Source organism: Pygocentrus nattereri, chromosome 15, assembly GCF_015220715.1.
Source record: "Pygocentrus nattereri isolate fPygNat1 chromosome 15, fPygNat1.pri, whole genome shotgun sequence".
NCBI lineage: Eukaryota > Metazoa > Chordata > Actinopteri > Characiformes > Serrasalmidae > Pygocentrus > Pygocentrus nattereri.
The window spans coordinates 16,320,130-16,338,794 of NC_051225.1; the positions used below are offsets into that span (position 1 = coordinate 16,320,130).

Consider the following 18,665-nt stretch of genomic DNA (forward strand, 5'->3'; position numbering starts at 1 on the left):
TTGAAGCTGTTATAGCTGCAAAGGGTGGGCCGACATCAAATTAAACTCTATGGATTAAGAATGGGGGGTCACTCAAATTCATATGCGTGTGAAACCAGACGACCAAATACTTTTGGCAATATAGTGTATTGTAGTTTTTTAGTGTAGGTCTATTCACAGTAGTGTCTTTTCCATGTTCAATGTTTATGGAAGACTTGCAGTGCTGTTTCAATTCACCTGAACACAAATGAACACCATGAGAAGTGTTAGAAAAGCACTGAGACTTGTGCTGGTTTTTACTGTGTACTGTTAACTGTTATTACTCCATCAGCACTGCTCTGTCTAATCTACTCAGACCAGCGCAACACACACTAACACACCACCATGTCAGTGTTACTGCAGTGCTGAGAATGATCCACCACCCAAATAGTACCTGCTCTGTGAGGGTCCATGGTGTCCTGACAACTGAAGAACAGGGTAAAAGGAGGCTAACAAAGTATCAGAGAAACAGATGGACTACAGTCTGTAACTGTAGAACTACAAAGTGCACCTATATAGTAAGTGGAGCTGATAAAACGGACAATGGGCGTAGAAACTTGTTAGATATGGTTATATACGGCAACCAATGTTGCCCAGGAAATATGACTAGTCAAAAAGGCTTTATGCACCCTAAGGAGCAAAAGTTAGGATGATTCTAGGGACCCATGACTGAAAGCGTTCCTTAAAAAATTGTTAGAACATTAGGTTTCAATATTAAATTATTAATGTATCATCATTACTGAATATTCACAATATACAACCCCAATTCCAAAAAAGTTGGGACGCTGTGTAAAATGTAAATAGATGTAAACAGAAACAGAATGCAATGATTCGCAAATCTCGTAGACCCATATTTTATTCACAATAGAACATACAATGCATATCACATGTGGAAAATGGTTCTGCCCCCTAACCAGAAGCAATGGGTGCTTAATATAAGTGAGTTGCAAGTAAGGAAAGCCCATGGAGAATCATGTCTTATCTTCCTAAAGAAAAATCTGGCTTATAGTAGAGTTTACAAATCCATGGACAAGATTAGAAACTGCCAGTACAGATTATTAAACTGCAGGGGCAGATCTTCCTCCTTTTTCTTGTTAGGTTCCCCTACCAGGCTCTGTAGAAGACAAAGCTGTTAGAATAGAGCTTCATTAAAAATGTAATCTGTTAATGTCTGAATTTGCCTTTGTTACTTTATATAGTGTAAACTCACTGATTATTTAAAGAATTTGTCCAGAAATCATATCTCATCTATATATTGTATTATATTTAGAAGTATTTGTATTTGTATGTTTGTAGTTTAGCATACTGCATGAGAGCATCTCTGAAAAAATGAAAAAGCAACAAATAAAACGCAACAGGCTCCGTTTTCTCTCACCAGTTCACTCACAGGTTTGGCACCGCTCTGGCGGCGTCACCACGCAGCTTCATTAGTGCTGCTCCTTTTGTGTGACCAACAGGCTGCTAAGGAGGAGTCTTCATAGGACATTCCTACTGAGGACCCGCGCTACTTCGGCTGCAGCCTCAGCTTTAGAATGCAGCTATAGTTTTATTTCGATCTAAAAAGATGGATACAGTATTATGGTAAAATAGTTCATTTTTGTAATTTAGAAACATATCGTTATTTTCCCTCTTGTAATTACAAAGCTATGCCACTCAATTTGACATATTATTGACTTCCTATCACACCACTTCTGCCAGTAGGAGTTAGATCTCTGCATGCAGGGAGACGGGTGGTAGTGGCTGCACTTGTGGCAGCAGGAAGCAGCCACTTTTATTAGTAGCCGCCTAATCACGGCCACTTTTTTTAGCAGCTACCAAATTGCAGCCACATCACTGCCACTTTTATTAGCAGCTGCCAAATCACCACCACATCACAGCCACTTCTATTAGCAGCCACCAAATTGCAGCCACTTTTATTGGCAGCCGCCAAATTGCGGCCACTTTTATTAGCAGCTGCCACATCACGGCCACTTTTATTAGTAGTCACCAAATCATGGCCACTTTCATTAGCAGCCACCAAATCACGGCCACATCACGGCTACTTTTATTAGCAGCCACCAAATTGCGGCCACATCACGGCCACTTTTATTAGCAACCGCCAAATTGCGTCGACGACTTTTTTCTTGAAACATTGTGACTTTTTACTTGAAATATCATACTGTATGACATTTTTTCTCAAAATATTACAACTTTATTCTGAGTAAAAATGTTCAAATGGCTTGAGTGTCTCCTACAGCTGTCAAAGTCGTTGCATAGCAACGGTGTCTCAGCGGAGTGATACAGTGTGAAAAACTCTGTGATGTTATGGTGAAATATCAGCATAGTTAGAACGGCTTTCAACCAATCAGCTTGTGCTGCTGGAACTCACTGTTGTATAATATGACTTTTTTCTTCGAAATATTACGCCTTTTTCTCGAAGTCTACTTTTTCAATTTTCATTAACAGTGGCCCTAAAACGGAGCCGTAAGAAAATGACGTGACACCAGATGCAAGCAAAGCTTGCTTTAAGTCTCACGACTGATGACGCCGTGAACACACACAGGAGGTTCGCGTCTCAGTTCAAGATCGCGTCCCAAATTGCTCCATGCTCCCTAAACAGTGCGCTAAATAGGTCGCAAAAGTATGGCTGTAACAATCAAATAGAAAGAAGGCGCCCAGTGTCCAATGCAGCCCGTGGCGCCTATGACGCATCGATTGGGTATGTAATGCAGTATTTGAATGATGAAAGACTATTTTAGGACTTGTGTAAATAGTGCACTCTAAAGGGAGAAAGGAAGCGATTTGGGATGCAGCCTCGTGCGTATGTCCCACCTCGCTGCCTGTAGTGTTGATGTGGCCGAGCTGCTGAGCTTCCACGTCATTCGGATCCTGAACCACATCAGACTCGGGAGAACGGAGGAGAACCAACTCGCCGTGAAGGTACGGAAGAACCCACCGCCTTACCAGCAGTTGGCTTTAGCTGATGGGCTGATAATGTTGTTATTTTGCCGTTAGCCGCTTCGCTCGTTGACGTTGTCTGTAATTAAGCCCATCCACGTATACAGCGAGCAGGCTAGGCTAATGCTAAGGGCTAATGCTAACTTAGACAGAGCTGCCGAAAGCTCAGTATTTCGTTCAAACGACAGAAATCAAACCTCTCCATTTCGAAAAACAGACAGCCTAAAAAGCCAAATGTGTATTAAGACACTGTTTATATTTCTTTAATTCGTTCATTCAGTGTTACCACGATGGGTTGTCCAGCTAACGTTTGCTAGCTAGGTTAGCTCTGTCAGTTAGCTTAGCTACCAGCCGTCTAACCCGTTTATCTTACTAAAACAGATAATTCTCCCAGTTTAGTGCAAGTGAGTTAAAGTAGAGACACTCAAGGTAAAATATTACTCCAGTAAAAGTGGAAGTTCCTCCCTTTAGGCCTCTACTTGAATAAAAGTACTCTGATGTCCTGTTATCATTTTTATGAACTCATTGTAGGTGTAAATCCTCCAGTGTCTCTCTTGGTAAACCAGTCTTTTAATAGAATGTCATTAATTAGTGATGCTGATGTTTATTAAAATGATCATAAGCACAAAACAGAACCGAGTGGCTCTGAAATCACTTTTTACAAACAAGCAAAGTTTCAGTTTAAGATTTATTTACAGCTTAGTGACAAGTTTAAGTTTAATAAAAACCGGCTTTAAATTCAGGATCACAAATGAGTTCTTTTACTATGTTGATCTGTAGGTCTCTGTTCATAAACATGAACCAGCCCAAACTAATTTACTATAAAATGAAATGGTGTTTGTATAAATTCAGTCACGACTGCATATGTGGACATATTTCTATATTGTGCTCTATTTACACAAAGTTAGGTTAGTTCATCATTTATGTTAAATAGACTCTCCCAAAATTTTACGCTGCCACGCTCACATTGAACCACGTGCTGCACTGGGTCGGTATGACCAACAGGTCAAAACAAGCTCAAAACAAAGTGACCGCTGTGCCCTGATTGGTGTTCTTGCGTTGCGCTTCTTTCGTTTTGACATGTTATGTTTTTATACACACAGAAACCAAAAGGAACGTCAGATTTCTCAAAATGTAGTGGAGGAAAAAGACAGATATTTGACTTTGAAATGTAGTGGAGTGAAAGTAAAAAGTCACCAAAATGGAAAAACTTCAGTACAGATACACGGAAAAACTACTGAAGTACAGAAACTAATTACATTTACTTTAGTACTGTCCATCACTGGAATGATTGAATAAGTTTTGACTCACGCTAAATAGCAGTTTTAACAAGCTTGGATGATACACAACTGCATTGAGATCTACATTGCAGTATAGCTGGTTAAACGAAGGATTGACTCATTTACATGCATTAAACGTCTTTGCTTAGCCAGCGTGTTTTGTGTTTGTGAACTGTCTCATATTGTCGTTTTTCAGAAAATTGCATCCATAATCACTGCCTCTTGTCTCCGGTAGGGACGAGGATCGGTCTGGCACCATGACAGCTGCGGAGAACGTGTGTTATACCCTGATCAATGTACCCAATGACTCGGAACCCCCATCTGAAGTCAGCCTTAAAGCTGATCTAGGTAACTAAGTGTCCTGTGGTCCAGTTTTCATAGTACACCGATTTTTAGCATGTCGTTTCAACACAGGATCGCTGGTGTGTTTAAGTGATCAATTGCTTTTTGTTCTGTTCCACAAAACAGAAAAGGGGGAGATAAAAGCCAAGACTGAAGCTTTGAAGAAGGTGATCATCATGATCCTGAATGGTGAAAAGCTGCCAGGCCTTTTGATGACCATCATCCGGTTTGTGCTCCCACTTCAAGACCACACTATCAAAAAGTTGCTGCTGGTCTTTTGGGAGATTGTGCCCAAAACAACTCCTGATGGTAAACTACTGCAGGAGATGATTCTGGTCTGTGATGCCTACAGGAAGGTAACTGTCAGTCATGACGTTGCAGCTATCTTTATTTCTCTATTGCATGAATTATTCTTTAAACAAGATAAACATGTTTTTGTTATTTAAAATTGCTTAAAGGGAAAAGAATCTAAAAACGTGGAATATTTGGTAAATTGTTGTCATATGGGAGAAATGCGCAATCATACAATAAAAGTATAAAAATAAAAAGCACCATATAATCTATTTTTTTTTTTTTTTTTTTTAATTGAAAACAAGACCTAACAAATCCAGCTCATACATGGCGACATATATAACCCAATATTTGCAAATACTGGAAATTAACACACTTTCAACTGGTATGGTAATAACAACGTAATATTAAGAATTTCTGGCCATGTGATGTCAAAGTATTTGTCCTTTGAAAGTAAAAGACCCTTTTTCCATAGTTAAATAGAAAAACATAGAATTTATCTTCTGTTACTATATATTACTACTTTTTTGGAACCTTGTTAGAGTAATTAACATTGATAAAGTATTTGTAATAGAGGTTTAAGAGGCTGATATTTTATTAGCAATAGAAGCTCTGAAGATACTGATTTGTTTGGTCCAGGACCTGCAGCATCCCAATGAGTTCATCCGGGGATCCACACTGCGCTTCCTGTGCAAGTTGAAGGAGTCAGAGCTTCTGGAGCCACTGATGCCGGCCATCCGCGCCTGCCTGGAGCACCGCCACAGCTACGTGCGCCGCAATGCAGTTCTCGCCATCTACACCATCTACAGGTTAGTGGGATATGTTTGAGTTTGAGTGATAGTTGCAGTGCAAGGCACTCTCATGTTCAGTTTGCCAAAAGGTGTATACACTCATCAGGCATAACATTATTGGGTGGTGGGTCATTCTCAGCCCTGCAGTAATACTGATGTGGTGGTGTGTTGGTGTTGTGCTGGTCTGTGACCACTGCTGAAGGACTTGGAGGATGACCAACACAAACTGTGCAGCAGCAGATGAGCTATTATCTCTAAGTAGGAGCGTCTAATAGAGTGGACAGTGAGAGGACACAGTGTTTAAAAACGCCAACGGCACTGCTGTGTCTGATCCATTCGTACCAGCGCAACACACTAACACACCACCACCACATCGCTGTTACTGCAGTGCTGAGAATGATCCACCACCCAAATAGTACCTGTTCTGTGAGGGTCCTTGGGGGTCCTGACCACTGAAAAACAGGGTAAAAGGGGGCTAACGTAAAGTATCAGAGAAACAGATGGACTACAGTCTGTAACTGTAGAACTACAAAGTGCACCTATATAGTAAGTGGAGCTGATAAAATGGACAATGAGCACAGAAACGAGGTGCTCATAATGTTACGCCTGATTGGGGTGTGTGTGTGTTTACTCCATCGGTGAAGTGAAACACCACATACACACTAGTGAATACACACACACAAAGGGGCAATGAGCACACTTGCCCGGAGCGGTGGGCAGCCCTGTCCACGGCGCCTGGGGAGCAATTGGGGGTTAGGTGTCTTGCTCAAGGACACCTCAGTCATGGACTGTCAGCACTGGGGATTGAACAAACAACCTTCCAGTTACAGGGCCAGTTCCCTAACCTCCAGCCCACGACTGCCCCAAAATTACAATTACATTATAATTAAAATAATTTTAATTTTATAATCATATTTATTTTTTACTAGGCCATTTTTCAGTCTCCCATTATCACTTAAAGGTAAGCAAGCCGTGTTTGACGCTGTGCCTTTAAGACTGATATATGTATAGTGGGCTTTGTTCTGATTGGCTGCCCCGCGTTGTGTCTCAATCAAAAAGAAGTCTGTCCCAAAACACGTAAGCTTGAATGGACAGGGCTAAATTTATTGTAGGTTCAATAGGCAGATAAATGTAAATGTCTGCTCATAAAAGCAGTGAGTCCAGGAAGCTTAGTTTTCATATATAGACCAGGAGTCAATGGCCTGGCTTGGAATTTTAAGTGTTTATGTGCCACATCAAACTCTTACGTTTGGAAAAGGCATTTTTTTATTGATTGTGAAACGGACCATGTAATGTTAGTGCTTTCACTGTTGATTTAATCTGCATTGCCTTCCCACTCGGCTTAATAGTCAGCAGCATCAATCTAAACATTTGTCGTCTGTTTGCTGATGTTCGTCTTGGATCATGCCATTTATTTTGTTTTTTCCCCCAATTTTGTACAGGAACTTTGAGAATTTGATCCCAGATGCTCCAGAGTTGATCCATGATTTTCTTGTAAATGAAAAAGATGCCAGCTGCAAGAGAAATGCCTTTATGATGCTGATCCATGCTGACCAGGTACAGAACATTGCAATGAGAGTAACAACACTTAGCAGTTACAGTTTTGAGTGCAAAATTCAAGTCACTGATATAAAACAATGCCTTTCTGTCCATTTACAGGATAGAGCTCTTGATTACCTAAGCACTTGTATCGATCAGGTGCATACTTTTGGAGACATTCTACAGCTTGTTATTGTTGAACTAATCTATAAGGTAAGACCCTTTAATTATACTTAAGCTTACAGGCCCTGTTAACAATTAACGTTAATGCATTCAGTGTCTGATTGCTGTTCTTAAATCTATGGATTTAAGAGACAAAGGCTATGTTTACACAGCAGGTAAAAGTGGCCCAAATCCTATTTTCTCACCAAATTCATTTTTTTTTTGTTCGGATGTTCACATTACCCTCTTTGGGCAGTCATGGGCTGGAGGTTAGGGAACTGGCCCTGTGACCAGAAGGTTGTCAGTTCGATCCCCAGTGCTGACAGTCCATGACTGAGGTGTCCTTGAGCAAGACACCTAACCCCCAATTGCTCCCTGGGCGCCGTGTATAGGGCTGCCCATCGCTCCGGGCAAGTGTGCTCACTGCCCCTTGATGTGTGTGAATTCACTAGTGTGCATGTGGTGTTTCACTTCATGGATGGAGTAAAGGAGGGGGTGGAATTTCCCCATTTGAGCGTTTTTACTTCTTACTTTGCCACAATCAGAAAACAGACACTTTTAAGATCACATTAGACCGACAGCCAATTTGGTCCGACTCTGAAGATGAGGCGACACTAAATTTCCAGGCAGTTGTGGAGCTGTGTGGAGCTGGAGAATGAACTGCCAGCAGTGCAGCGAGTGGGTCGAGCTCATTACTATGACGCAGCTACAAGCTGCTCGTTAAGGAACTATAATTTGGAGGAAGGAACTGAACATTAAAACATATTAAACGCCATGTTTACGGCCCAGTTTATTAATTTCTTACTTTATTTAACTGTTGTATTAAAGCAGTAGAAGACTTGAGGAGTGTGTTATCGCCAATAACATCACAGTTCTGATGACCTACGGCAACCAAATCAGAACTGTAATGGTTATTTCCTGATAATACGCTCCCTCTGTGTTCTGTTGCTTAAGTGTGCACAGGACCATGTACATACACTCTGTTAGCATCATGTATAAAACAAGCAAAATGTCCTGTATTTTTTTTTTTAATGTTTTTGTTCATATTGTCAGGTATTGTGTTCTAAGTGTAATGTCATATTACCTTGTGTTCCAAGGTGTGTCATGCAAACCCCTCCGAGAGAGCACGCTTCATCCGGTGCATCTACAACTTGCTCCAGTCCTCCAGCCCAGCTGTAAAATATGAGGCAGCAGGCACACTGGTCACCCTTTCCAGCGCACCCACTGCCATTAAGGTGCTGCATGGTAGTCCCAGTGAACAATAATTAAATTCACGGACATTTGAATAGTCTTAATTAAACTGTCCTTTTATACATGTGTTCTCAGGCTGCTGCTCAGTGTTACATCGATCTGATCATCAAAGAGAGTGATAACAATGTTAAGCTCATTGTGCTGGACAGGCTAATTGAGCTGAAGGAACATCCCACCCATGAACGTGTTCTGCAGGTACATATAGACCCCATATGGGAATGTATTAGGGACAGGGCACAGAAAACCGAGAGATGGCTAACTGCTCTGTTTTAATCTCAGGATCTGGTAATGGACATCCTGAGAGTTCTGACCACCCCTGATCTGGAAGTCCGCAAGAAGACTCTGCAGCTGGCCCTAGACTTGGTGTCGTCTCGGAATGTAGAAGAGGTTAGTTGTCGTGTTTTTATGTTGGTATGGTTATGTTCCCCACTTCTAGACTTTTAGTGTCACAGCAGGGTTTTTCCAAGTCGGTGAAAGATGTGACTGTTAGTAGAGCTCTAAATATTCCATGTCATTCAGTGTCATAATAGCAAATTGATCATCAAACAAATAACTGTAATACTGCTCATCATCAATAATTGTGCTCATATGCTTTGTTTTGGCAGTTGGTTATAGTGCTAAAGAAGGAGGTTATCAAGACCAATAACGTGACAGAGCACGAGGACACAGACAAATACAGACAGCTGCTGGTGCGCACTCTTCACTCCTGTAGTGTGCGCTTCCCTGATATGGCTGCCAACGTCATCCCAGTGGTGAGTTTGCATCTAGTCCTTCTGAAGCAAGCGAGGTTCCATCAGTGCTAATTGGTTGTGGATGAAGTACGCAAACCATGTACTTGAGTTAGTAGAGACACCCAAGGTAAAATATTACTGCAGTGAAAGGAGAAGTTCCTCCCTTTAGACCTCCACTTGAGTAAAAGTACTAAAGTATTTGCCTTCAAAAGTACTTAAGTGTAAAAGTACTAAAAGAGTAATTATGGCTCTGATGTCCTGTTTTCATTTTTACAACAAGACTGGCTTCATGAACTCATTTTAGCTGAAAATCCTCCAGTGTCTCTCTTGGTAAACCAGTCTTTTAATAGAATGTCAATAATTAGTGACGCTGATGTTTATTAAAATGATCATAAGCACAAAACACTGAAGGCAAACAGTTTCCATCAGGTAGAACTGAGTGGCTCTGAAATCACTTTTTACAAACAAGCAAAGTTTCAGTTTAAGATTTATTTACAACTTAGTTACGAGTTTAAGTTTAATAAAAACTGGCTTTAAACTCAGGATCACAAATGAGTTTTCTTTACTATGTTGATCTGTAGGTCTCTGTTCATAAACATAAACCAGCCCAAACTAATTTACTATAAAATGAAATGGTGTTTGTATAAATTCAGAAAAAAGACATGTCAGTCACGACTGTATATCCCAAAATTTTACGCTGCTGCGCTGACGTTGAACCGTGTGCTGCAGTGGGTCGGTATGACCAACAGGTCAAAACAAGCTCAAAACAAAGTGACCGCTGTGCCCTGATTGGTGTTCTTGCTTTGCACTTCTTTCGTTTTGACATGTTACATTTTTATACACACAGAAACCAAAAGGAACGACAGATTTCTCAAAATGTAGTGGAGGAAAAAGTCAGATATTAGACTTTGAAATGTAGTGGAGTGAACACAAAAAGTCACGAAAAAACTACTGAAGTACAGAAACTAATTACATGTACTTTATTACTTTCCACCACTGGCAATTGAATAACATTATGATGCAGGATATTGTTCATGCAGTCAGTTTCAGTTGAAGCAGCTGTGTGACTGATCTGTGTTTCAGTGTATGTGTGTGTGGGTGTGAGGAAAAAATTAAATATTTGACTTTGAAATGTAGTGGAGTGAAAGTAAAAAATCACCAAAAATAAAAACCTTCAGTACAGATACACAAAAAACTACTTAAGTACAGAAACTAATTACATTAACTTCATTACTGTCCACCAGTGAAGCCAACACTGTTCCAAGGAGACTTTTGCGTGTCATGAAACACTTTTATTCATTTATTTAGTTATTTATTTTTTTTGTAATATGTATCTCTGCAAAAATATAACAGGACTTTGTGGCATTATAGAAGTGTGATGTACAGTACATCTCTGTAGAGGTGTAAATGTCTTGTGTTACTGCATGCCGTTTTTAAAAATTCTGCCATTTACACCAATTTATACCAATAAACTATAACATTCAGGTTTCAGCTGGTTATATTACATTTTAAACTGGGCTTTCAGACAAGAAATGGAGAGCAAACCTAACCAATAACATCAGATAAAGCTTGTGGCACATGGAGTTACAGCCTTTTGCAGAACTAGTGCAATTTTTTGGGTGAACCATCTGTTTATTTGCAGTGGTGGTGATGGGACCCAGTGTGAGGAAGCTTTTAGAGATATTAATCTCATTTGTGGCTCTGCAAGTTCATCTGGAGTGGAGCATTTTGCATCAGACCACCCTTAATGGCATTGTTTAACCATTTAATTAAAGAGAAATTTTTAATCAGTAGAATCTCCCTTTATGCAAGCAAAGTGGGTGGTCAATAAGATAATACCTCAATACTTTTTTCCAAGTGTGTTGCAGATAATCATCAGTACTTAAAGAACACTGGCCACTTACATATTTTAACACAGATGTTCTGGGATAATTAGATCGAGAGCAGCGCAGAATGTCATTTGTTAAATCTCAGAAAAACGTAATATTTTAATACATATTGTGTGTTTTCTCCACATGGCCCAACAAATAACACAAGGTTTTGTTTTTTTTTTTGCGGTCAGATTTGTCTGCCTAAATATTAGACTTGTACGCTAGGTAATGATTTCCATTGATATGTATTGTGAGCAGCAGTGGATTGTAATGTATGTTTGTTTTTGACCTCAGCTGATGGAGTTCCTGAGTGACACGAATGAAGCCGCTGCAGCTGACGTGTTGGAGTTTGTTCGGGAGGCCATCCAGAGGTTTGACAATCTCAGGCCTCTCATTATTGAGAAGATGTTGGAGGTTTTCCATGCCATCAAAACTGTGAAGTAAGTCTTGCTGTAGCATGAACGCTTCCATCAAGAGAACATAATGCTGTATGTTTTATTTCTAGCAGGTGCTGTTAAAGATTCTAAATCCTTACACCTTTGTTAAGGTCTGCTTATTGTTACCGAAGGTCCTTCTGAATTTATTAAGAGCGGGTTTGTTCCTGGTTTAGGATTTACAGAGGAGCTTTGTGGATCCTGGGAGAGTACTGCAGCACTAAAGAGGACATCCAGAGTGTCATGACAGAAGTGCGCAGGTCACTCGGAGAGGTAGACCATTTCTTATTAAAATTTATAAAGCAGGATTATGAAGCTTGCAATCTCTCCCAAAGTTTTCCAGTTATTCTGCCATGTTCTGTCTAAATGTTTTGCCAATAATTAGTTTTTTTGAGTAGGGTTGATGGTCTATTCAGCACACAATAGCATAGTATCCATACCGTGAGGGGCAGTAAAAATCAATGGTGTTAGCTGCCCTTACCTGGTCTCTCAAAAATGTCCTTATTTTTATTAAAATATTTAAAGGACCCACAGCGTACATTTTTCTTGTGTATTTTTTTTTTTTTTTACCTGAGGTAGACTTAGTCTTATGTGGGTTCATGTATCAAAACAGTAATAATTCATGTTTGCTTGCCCATTTCCAGCCTTTCCTTATGACGTAAATGAAATAAACAGGCTGTTTTTGTTATTGTGCCTTTAAGACTTACATAATTATATATATACCTGACTAATATTGTAATATTGTTGTGATTGGCTGTTGTGGAGTGAATTCAAAAGTTTTTTTTAATTTTATATATATATAGCTTAGTTATCGCTACCTGCATGTCTCCAACCACACTGGGGAAGCAGTTGATTCTATGTGAAAAACAAGCTAAAACAAATATACAATACATTTTATATTAAAGAAAAGTGGGAGAAGGAGTGGAAAATATCACTGTCAGAGGATGGTTGGGGGAAAAAATATGTCAGTTGAGGCCCCTCAATTGTTTGGTTGTTATGACATTGTTCTTGAAATTTATATTATGGGAAAGTGAACTGAATTCTTTGGCAAATTCTGTCAGATTTGGTCGAAGTGGCTAGTGTGTGTGTGTGTGTGTGTGTGTGTGTGTGTGTGTGTGTATATATATATATATAATATATATACTTTGTACTTTTTATTTTTGTTTTAAATTTTTTTTCCTTCTTCCTTTTTCTGTTCCTTTATAATAATTAATAATTTCATTATCATAAAAGCAAAGATTAGAAAAAGAGGATTGCGTGTATGGATTTTTTTTTATTTTGGATATTTATATTTATTTATTCATATTTATGAATATATGGATATTTATGTTTTAGTGTATAAAAGCATACAAGCATTGAAAGTTTGAAAGTAAAGCAGCTGAATAGGCCCATAATAGAACTGTCCTTAGTCATAATTGTGGTGGTATTTGAAGTACTGTTACAATTGCTTGATTTAATGTGAATTTTGTATTTTCTTCTATGTTCTTTTCAAAGGGCTTTCCCCACTAAAAGAAAATAATAATAATAATAATAATAACAACAAACTAAAATCACACAATGTACGTCGGGAATAAGCCAAATGGTTCAGGTGACCAGTGACTTTGTGTCCCACTGTCACGGGATTAGTAACACAGCAGAGTGTCCTTCACTGCTAGCTTGAGTTGTTTGTTCATTAGTGCAGCCATGTATGCTCGGCTTACGTCACACAGTATCAGCAGAATTTTTTGTGTATGAGTAAATGAGCACGTTAGCGGCCTGATACTAATACTGATACCAGTGTTAGTATTGATGCATCCCTGGAGTCAAATTTCATATTTGTGGCTGCTATATTTCTCATACCACTCACACTATGAGCATGAATTAAGTTTAGTATGATTTTTACATGTCTAGATCCCCATAGTGGAGAACGAGATAAAGAAGGAGGCTGGAGAGGTGAAGCCAGAGGAAGAGGTGAGTGCGGCACCAGCCCAGAAGTTGGTCACCGAGATGGGTACCTACGTTACTCAGAGCGCCCTCAGCTCCTCCCGACCCTCCAAGAAAGAAGAGGACAGGTACAGTTTCCACAGTTCTACTTCTCTTTTTAACCATGACTGATATTTAATTGTTAAACTTCAAGTTTGTCATTTGTTGTTATTTGACCATTCATTTCTTTGTCCTGCAGGCCTCCATTGAGGGGCTTTCTCATGGATGGAGACTTCTATGTTGCTGCATCTCTTGCTACTACACTTACTAAAGTAGCCCTGCGCTATGTAGCCATTGTTCAAGACAAAAAGAAGCAAAATGTAAGAACTTTGTGGCCCATAACACTCTCATAAAAGGTACCGTTCCACAGGTTCCTCTGTGTTCTGATCATCTATTTTTCCTATTTTCAGTCGTTTTTGGCAGAGGCCATGTTGATCATGGCTACAGTGCTCCATTTGGGCAAGTCCTCCCTGCCAAAGAAACCCATCACAGACGACGACGTGGATCGCATCTCGCTGTGCCTCAAGGTGCTGTCTGAGTGCTCACCCCTCATGAATGACATCTTCAACAAAGAGTGCCGCAGGTCTCTGTCCCACATGCTCACTGTGCGCCTGGAGGAGGAGAAGCTCTCTCAGAAGGTGAACACTTTCATCTGTACATGTTTAAATCTGTCAATTCATGCTCCACTTGCCTGCATTGAGTCATGTCCGAATACATAAGTGTCCCATTCATTTAATGTTACATTTCTCATTACTTATAGCACAACATATTTTGTCCACTTGCTTGTTTTCACTTGTTATATTGGGGTTTTTTTTTCGCTCTGATTTTGATCCACAGAAAGAATCGGAGAAGCGAAACGTGACGGTGCAAGCAGACGACCCCATCTCGTTCATGCAGCTGACTGCTAAGAATGAGATGACCTCTAAAGAAGACCAGTTCCAGCTTAGCCTGCTGGCTGCCATGGGCAACACACAAAGAAAGGAGGCGGCTGACCCCCTCGCCTCCAAACTCAACAAGGTATGAGACCACAGTGTTCTGCATTTTGACTCATGGCAGTTAGTTGAAAGGAACAGGGAAGTGCAGTATCTGGTGTTTGGCCAGCAGATGGCATTGTAGCTTGTCTAGCCACTTTTTCAGTGAAAGTGGGTTGAAATGGGCTAAAAGGGGGTTAGGCAGGTGATCTGAGTCCTCGGAGTAAATATGTTTGTTTCTCAGCAGGGAATGCCAGCTGCCGTGTCAGGCATCCTGCTTTGGGTTTTCCTTCCTCTAACACGCACTGATGACTGACCCTGGCTAATCAGTTCAGTCGAGCCTGTTAGATCAAGTTTGCCCCAAGACTGAAAACCATTTAAGCTATATAATATATATATAATATACAGTTGTGTGCAAAGGTTTTAACACCACAGTAAAAGTGTGTTTTGTTTGTAGTTAATATATTCTCTACAGGAAACTTAAATTTGTCTGCTTTTTATTCTGCTGATTTTAACATCTTGGAGACAAATGTAAAACACAAAATACAAGATGTCAAATTGTATGTATATTTTTTTTCCAACGTTAAATTCACCAAATAAATAGTAATTGTGTTTTTAAATGTGCAGAAATGTGTTCTCTGTGTAGGACAGGTATTATTTTTCATTTAGAAAACCAACAAAACGTATCATTTGACCAGTGGTGCTCAAACTATTGTGTACAACTGTAGGTTCTCAGTAAAACTCATTAAATCCTTACATCTCAGATTATACATTAGATCGAACATTTTCTAATTTGCTGAAGAACCAAGATAATATTTTTAATAATCTAATAATCTTTGTGTTCAGCACTAATGTATAATGTGAGAATTAAAGAAAGCTAAGTATTTGATTTCCTCTTATGTGATCTCATAAAAATAAAATAACTTCATACCAAATCATAAGATTTGGTATGAAGTTATTTTATTTTTATGTAACCTTGAAACTTAAATGTTTCAAGAAAATATATTCAACCTACAATCCCCCCCACAGGTGACACAGCTGACAGGCTTCTCAGATCCGGTGTATGCTGAGGCCTACGTCCATGTCAACCAGTACGACATAGTCCTGGATGTGCTGGTGGTCAACCAAACCAGTGACACCCTACAGAACTGCACTTTGGAACTGGCCACATTGGGTACAGACACTATTTCTGTAACGATGATCCCTGTTTTGTCTTTTTCCATTATTATTTAAATACGTTGTTCATCGTGAACTATTGGAATATCTGTTAATTGCGCAGGTGACCTTAAGCTGGTGGAGAAGCCGTCTCCACTTACTCTGGCCCCGCATGACTTTGCCAATATCAAAGCCAACGTCAAAGTGGCCTCCACAGAGAATGGCATTATATTTGGAAATATTGGTATGTGTTCACAGCTTTCTTAACATGCATTGTTATACATCAATGAGGTATAATATGAGCACCTCCTTGTTTCTACATTCATTGTCCATTTTATCAGCTCCACTTACTATACAGGTGCACTTTGTAGTTCTACAGTTACAGACTGTAGTCCATCTGTTTCTCTGATACTTTGTTAGCCCCCTTTTACCCTGTTCTTCAGTGGTCAGGACCCTGATGGGTCCTCACAGAGCAGGTACTATTTTGGTGGTGGATAATGTTGTGGGTTTTTTTTTAACACTGTGTTCACTCACTGTCCACTTTATTTTAAATAACTGCGTTGTTGGTCCACCTTGTAGATGTAAAGTCAGAGACTATAGCTCATCTGCTGCTGCACAGTGTGTGTTGGTCATCCTCTAGTCCTTCATCAGTGGTCACGGGATGCTGCCCACGCGATGGTGTTGGCTGGACATATTTTGGGTTGCTGGACTATTCTCAGTCCAGCAGCGACACTGAAGGGTTTAAAAACTCCAGCAGCACTGCTGTGTCTGATCCACTCAGACTAGCACAACACACACTAACACACCACCACCACGTCAGTGTTACTGCAGTGCTGAAAATGACCCACCACCCAAATAGTACCTGACCACTAAAGAACAGGTTTCTTTAGGGTGTTAACAAAGTATCAGAGAAACAGATGGATTACAGTCTGTAACTGTAGAACTACAAAGTGCACCTATAGATCTTTGTATAATATGTTTGCATTATTCTGTGCATCTTTTGATGCTAATATGATTCCGTGGTTGGCAGTGTATGACGTATCTGGAGCAGCCAGCGACAGAAACTGTGTTGTCCTTAGCGACATACATATCGACATCATGGACTACATCCAGCCAGCCTCCTGCACAGACGCCGAGTTCAGACAGATGTGGGCTGAATTTGAGTGGGAAAACAAGGCAAGTGACAAGACAATATTCCTGATTATGCCATGGCACAAACAACCATTTTCATAGTATTTTTACTTTTCTTCTCTCCCTTTCTAAAGGTTACAGTCAATACCAACATCACAGATCTGAACGAGTATCTTCAGCACATCCTCAGCTCTACCAATATGAAGTGTTTGACTCCAGAGAAGGTAAAGCCATTGCCATCTGAAGTTTTTCCTCATTCATGCTCTGTCACGTGGCATGACTTTTCATCTGGTTTGTCTTCGAAAACTAGGCTCTTTCTGGCATCTGTGGCTTCATGGCTGCCAATCTCTATGCTCGCTCCATTTTTGGGGAGGATGCCCTGGCAAATGTCAGCATTGAGAAACCCATCCACCTGGGTCCAGACGCCCCAGTCAACGGTCACATTCGCATCCGGGCCAAAAGCCAGGTAAGCTGCTCATAATGCTCCTGTGCCCTTTTCGCTTCCCCACGAAAAAAATGTATACATTTTTAAAAGTTAGATTCCTTATACAGTTGCTGACATAAGAGGCAAAGACGTATGATAATGTTATGAATGAATAAAACATGGATTTACCTTTGAATAGAAGAAATTCAAGGGTATTTCAAGGGGTTTCCATCATTCTGCCTGGTACATTAAGAATTCTTACAAACATTACCTGCTGTATCACTAATTCTTCCATATTTTTCCTCATAGGGTATGGCCTTGAGCCTGGGTGACAAGATTAATCTCTCCCAGAAGAAAACTGTCTCATAAAGCTCTAAGGCCTCTTTAGCGAAAGGGTAGGATTCACCTGGAAGCACTGTGGTTATCTTTATTTCCTCTATCCTCTATCACATGTCTCCTTTCTCTCCTGACCCCTGTACACACAGTGCTTTGTTGCCAGGCTAAATAATCCTGTGAAATATGCGTAAGGGAGTTCAACGTTCAGCGTTTCTACAACAGGATGTTCTTGAAAGATTGTGTTCTCATTAATCTGTAATCTATAAACATTGTTTCATAAAACCAGTACATCTATTTCAATAAACATTGCTCCACATAGACCATCACAGTACTTTGCTGAATTCCTTCAATCCATGTAGTTCTGTCATGTGGTCCTTGTCTTTGCAGTCTTTGTTTATGAACGATGTTGCCAAATTTACTGTTGCCTTTTTTATGAATGTGCCACCCATAAGGAGCCAGCTAACATCTCTGCCCCATAACCACAGTTGACACAACAAAGGATGTCTTCACTTGGGCAAAGTCTGGAGGATTTAGTTAAGGTCACATGCACTTCAGATGACTAGGTTTTACACAAGTTGTGTTAAAGCATAGCTCGCTTGCATTCTAGAGAAAGAAACTGTGTGGGCCTCATTCTGGAGCAAGATTGCTACATGCAACACTACACTTGGCTATTGGGCATGACCTGTGCATTTGCTGTGAAGGCAGATTTAATGTAAATATTATATTAAAGTAATGGAGAGAGAAAACTGCTGGTACCACTGTCTATATACACCGATCAGGCATGACTACCTCCTTGTTTCTACACTCGTCCATTTTATCAGCTCCACTTACTATATAGGTGCACTTTGTAGTTCTCCCCCCTTTTACCCTGTTCTTCACTGGTCAGGACCCCCATGGATCCTCACAGAGCAGGTACTATATGGATCATTCTCAGCACTGCAGTGACTGACGTGGTGGTGTGTTAGTGTGTGTTGTGCTGGTACGAGTGGATCAGACACAGCACTCCCTGTCTGCTCTGTTAGACACTCCTACCTTGTCA

At 40.2% G+C, this 18,665-nt stretch overlaps 1 protein-coding gene across 1 annotated transcript; it reads left to right on the forward strand.

The window, feature by feature from the left end:
- Positions 1–2,787: 2,787 nt before the first annotated feature.
- copb1 (COPI coat complex subunit beta 1) lies at positions 2,788–17,952 on the forward strand. Its single transcript, XM_017700650.2, has 22 exons — positions 2,788–2,937; positions 4,471–4,583; positions 4,704–4,933; positions 5,508–5,677; positions 7,102–7,216; positions 7,319–7,411; positions 8,458–8,595; positions 8,687–8,806; positions 8,891–8,998; positions 9,217–9,363; positions 11,508–11,653; positions 11,824–11,920; positions 13,538–13,698; positions 13,809–13,929; positions 14,020–14,247; positions 14,447–14,626; positions 15,610–15,754; positions 15,860–15,979; positions 16,766–16,911; positions 17,001–17,090; positions 17,177–17,332; positions 17,600–17,952. Exons 2-22 carry the CDS (start codon positions 4,493–4,495, stop codon positions 17,657–17,659), a joined length of 2,862 nt encoding a protein of 953 aa, XP_017556139.1. The 5' UTR covers positions 2,788–2,937; positions 4,471–4,492; the 3' UTR covers positions 17,660–17,952.
- Positions 17,953–18,665: the final 713 nt, after the last annotated feature.

Bases quoted from the DNA above. Each gene is read 5' to 3' on its own strand.
- copb1 (XM_017700650.2), top strand. From the start codon at position 4,493: ATGACAGCTGCGGAGAACGTGTGTTATACCCTGATCAATGTACCCAAT. The intron at 4,584-4,703 runs GTAACTAAGTGT...TCCACAAAACAG, and splicing joins CAGCCTTAAAGCTGATCTAG to AAAAGGGGGAGATAAAAGCC. The intron at 8,807-8,890 runs GTACATATAGAC...TTTTAATCTCAG, and splicing joins CCCATGAACGTGTTCTGCAG to GATCTGGTAATGGACATCCT.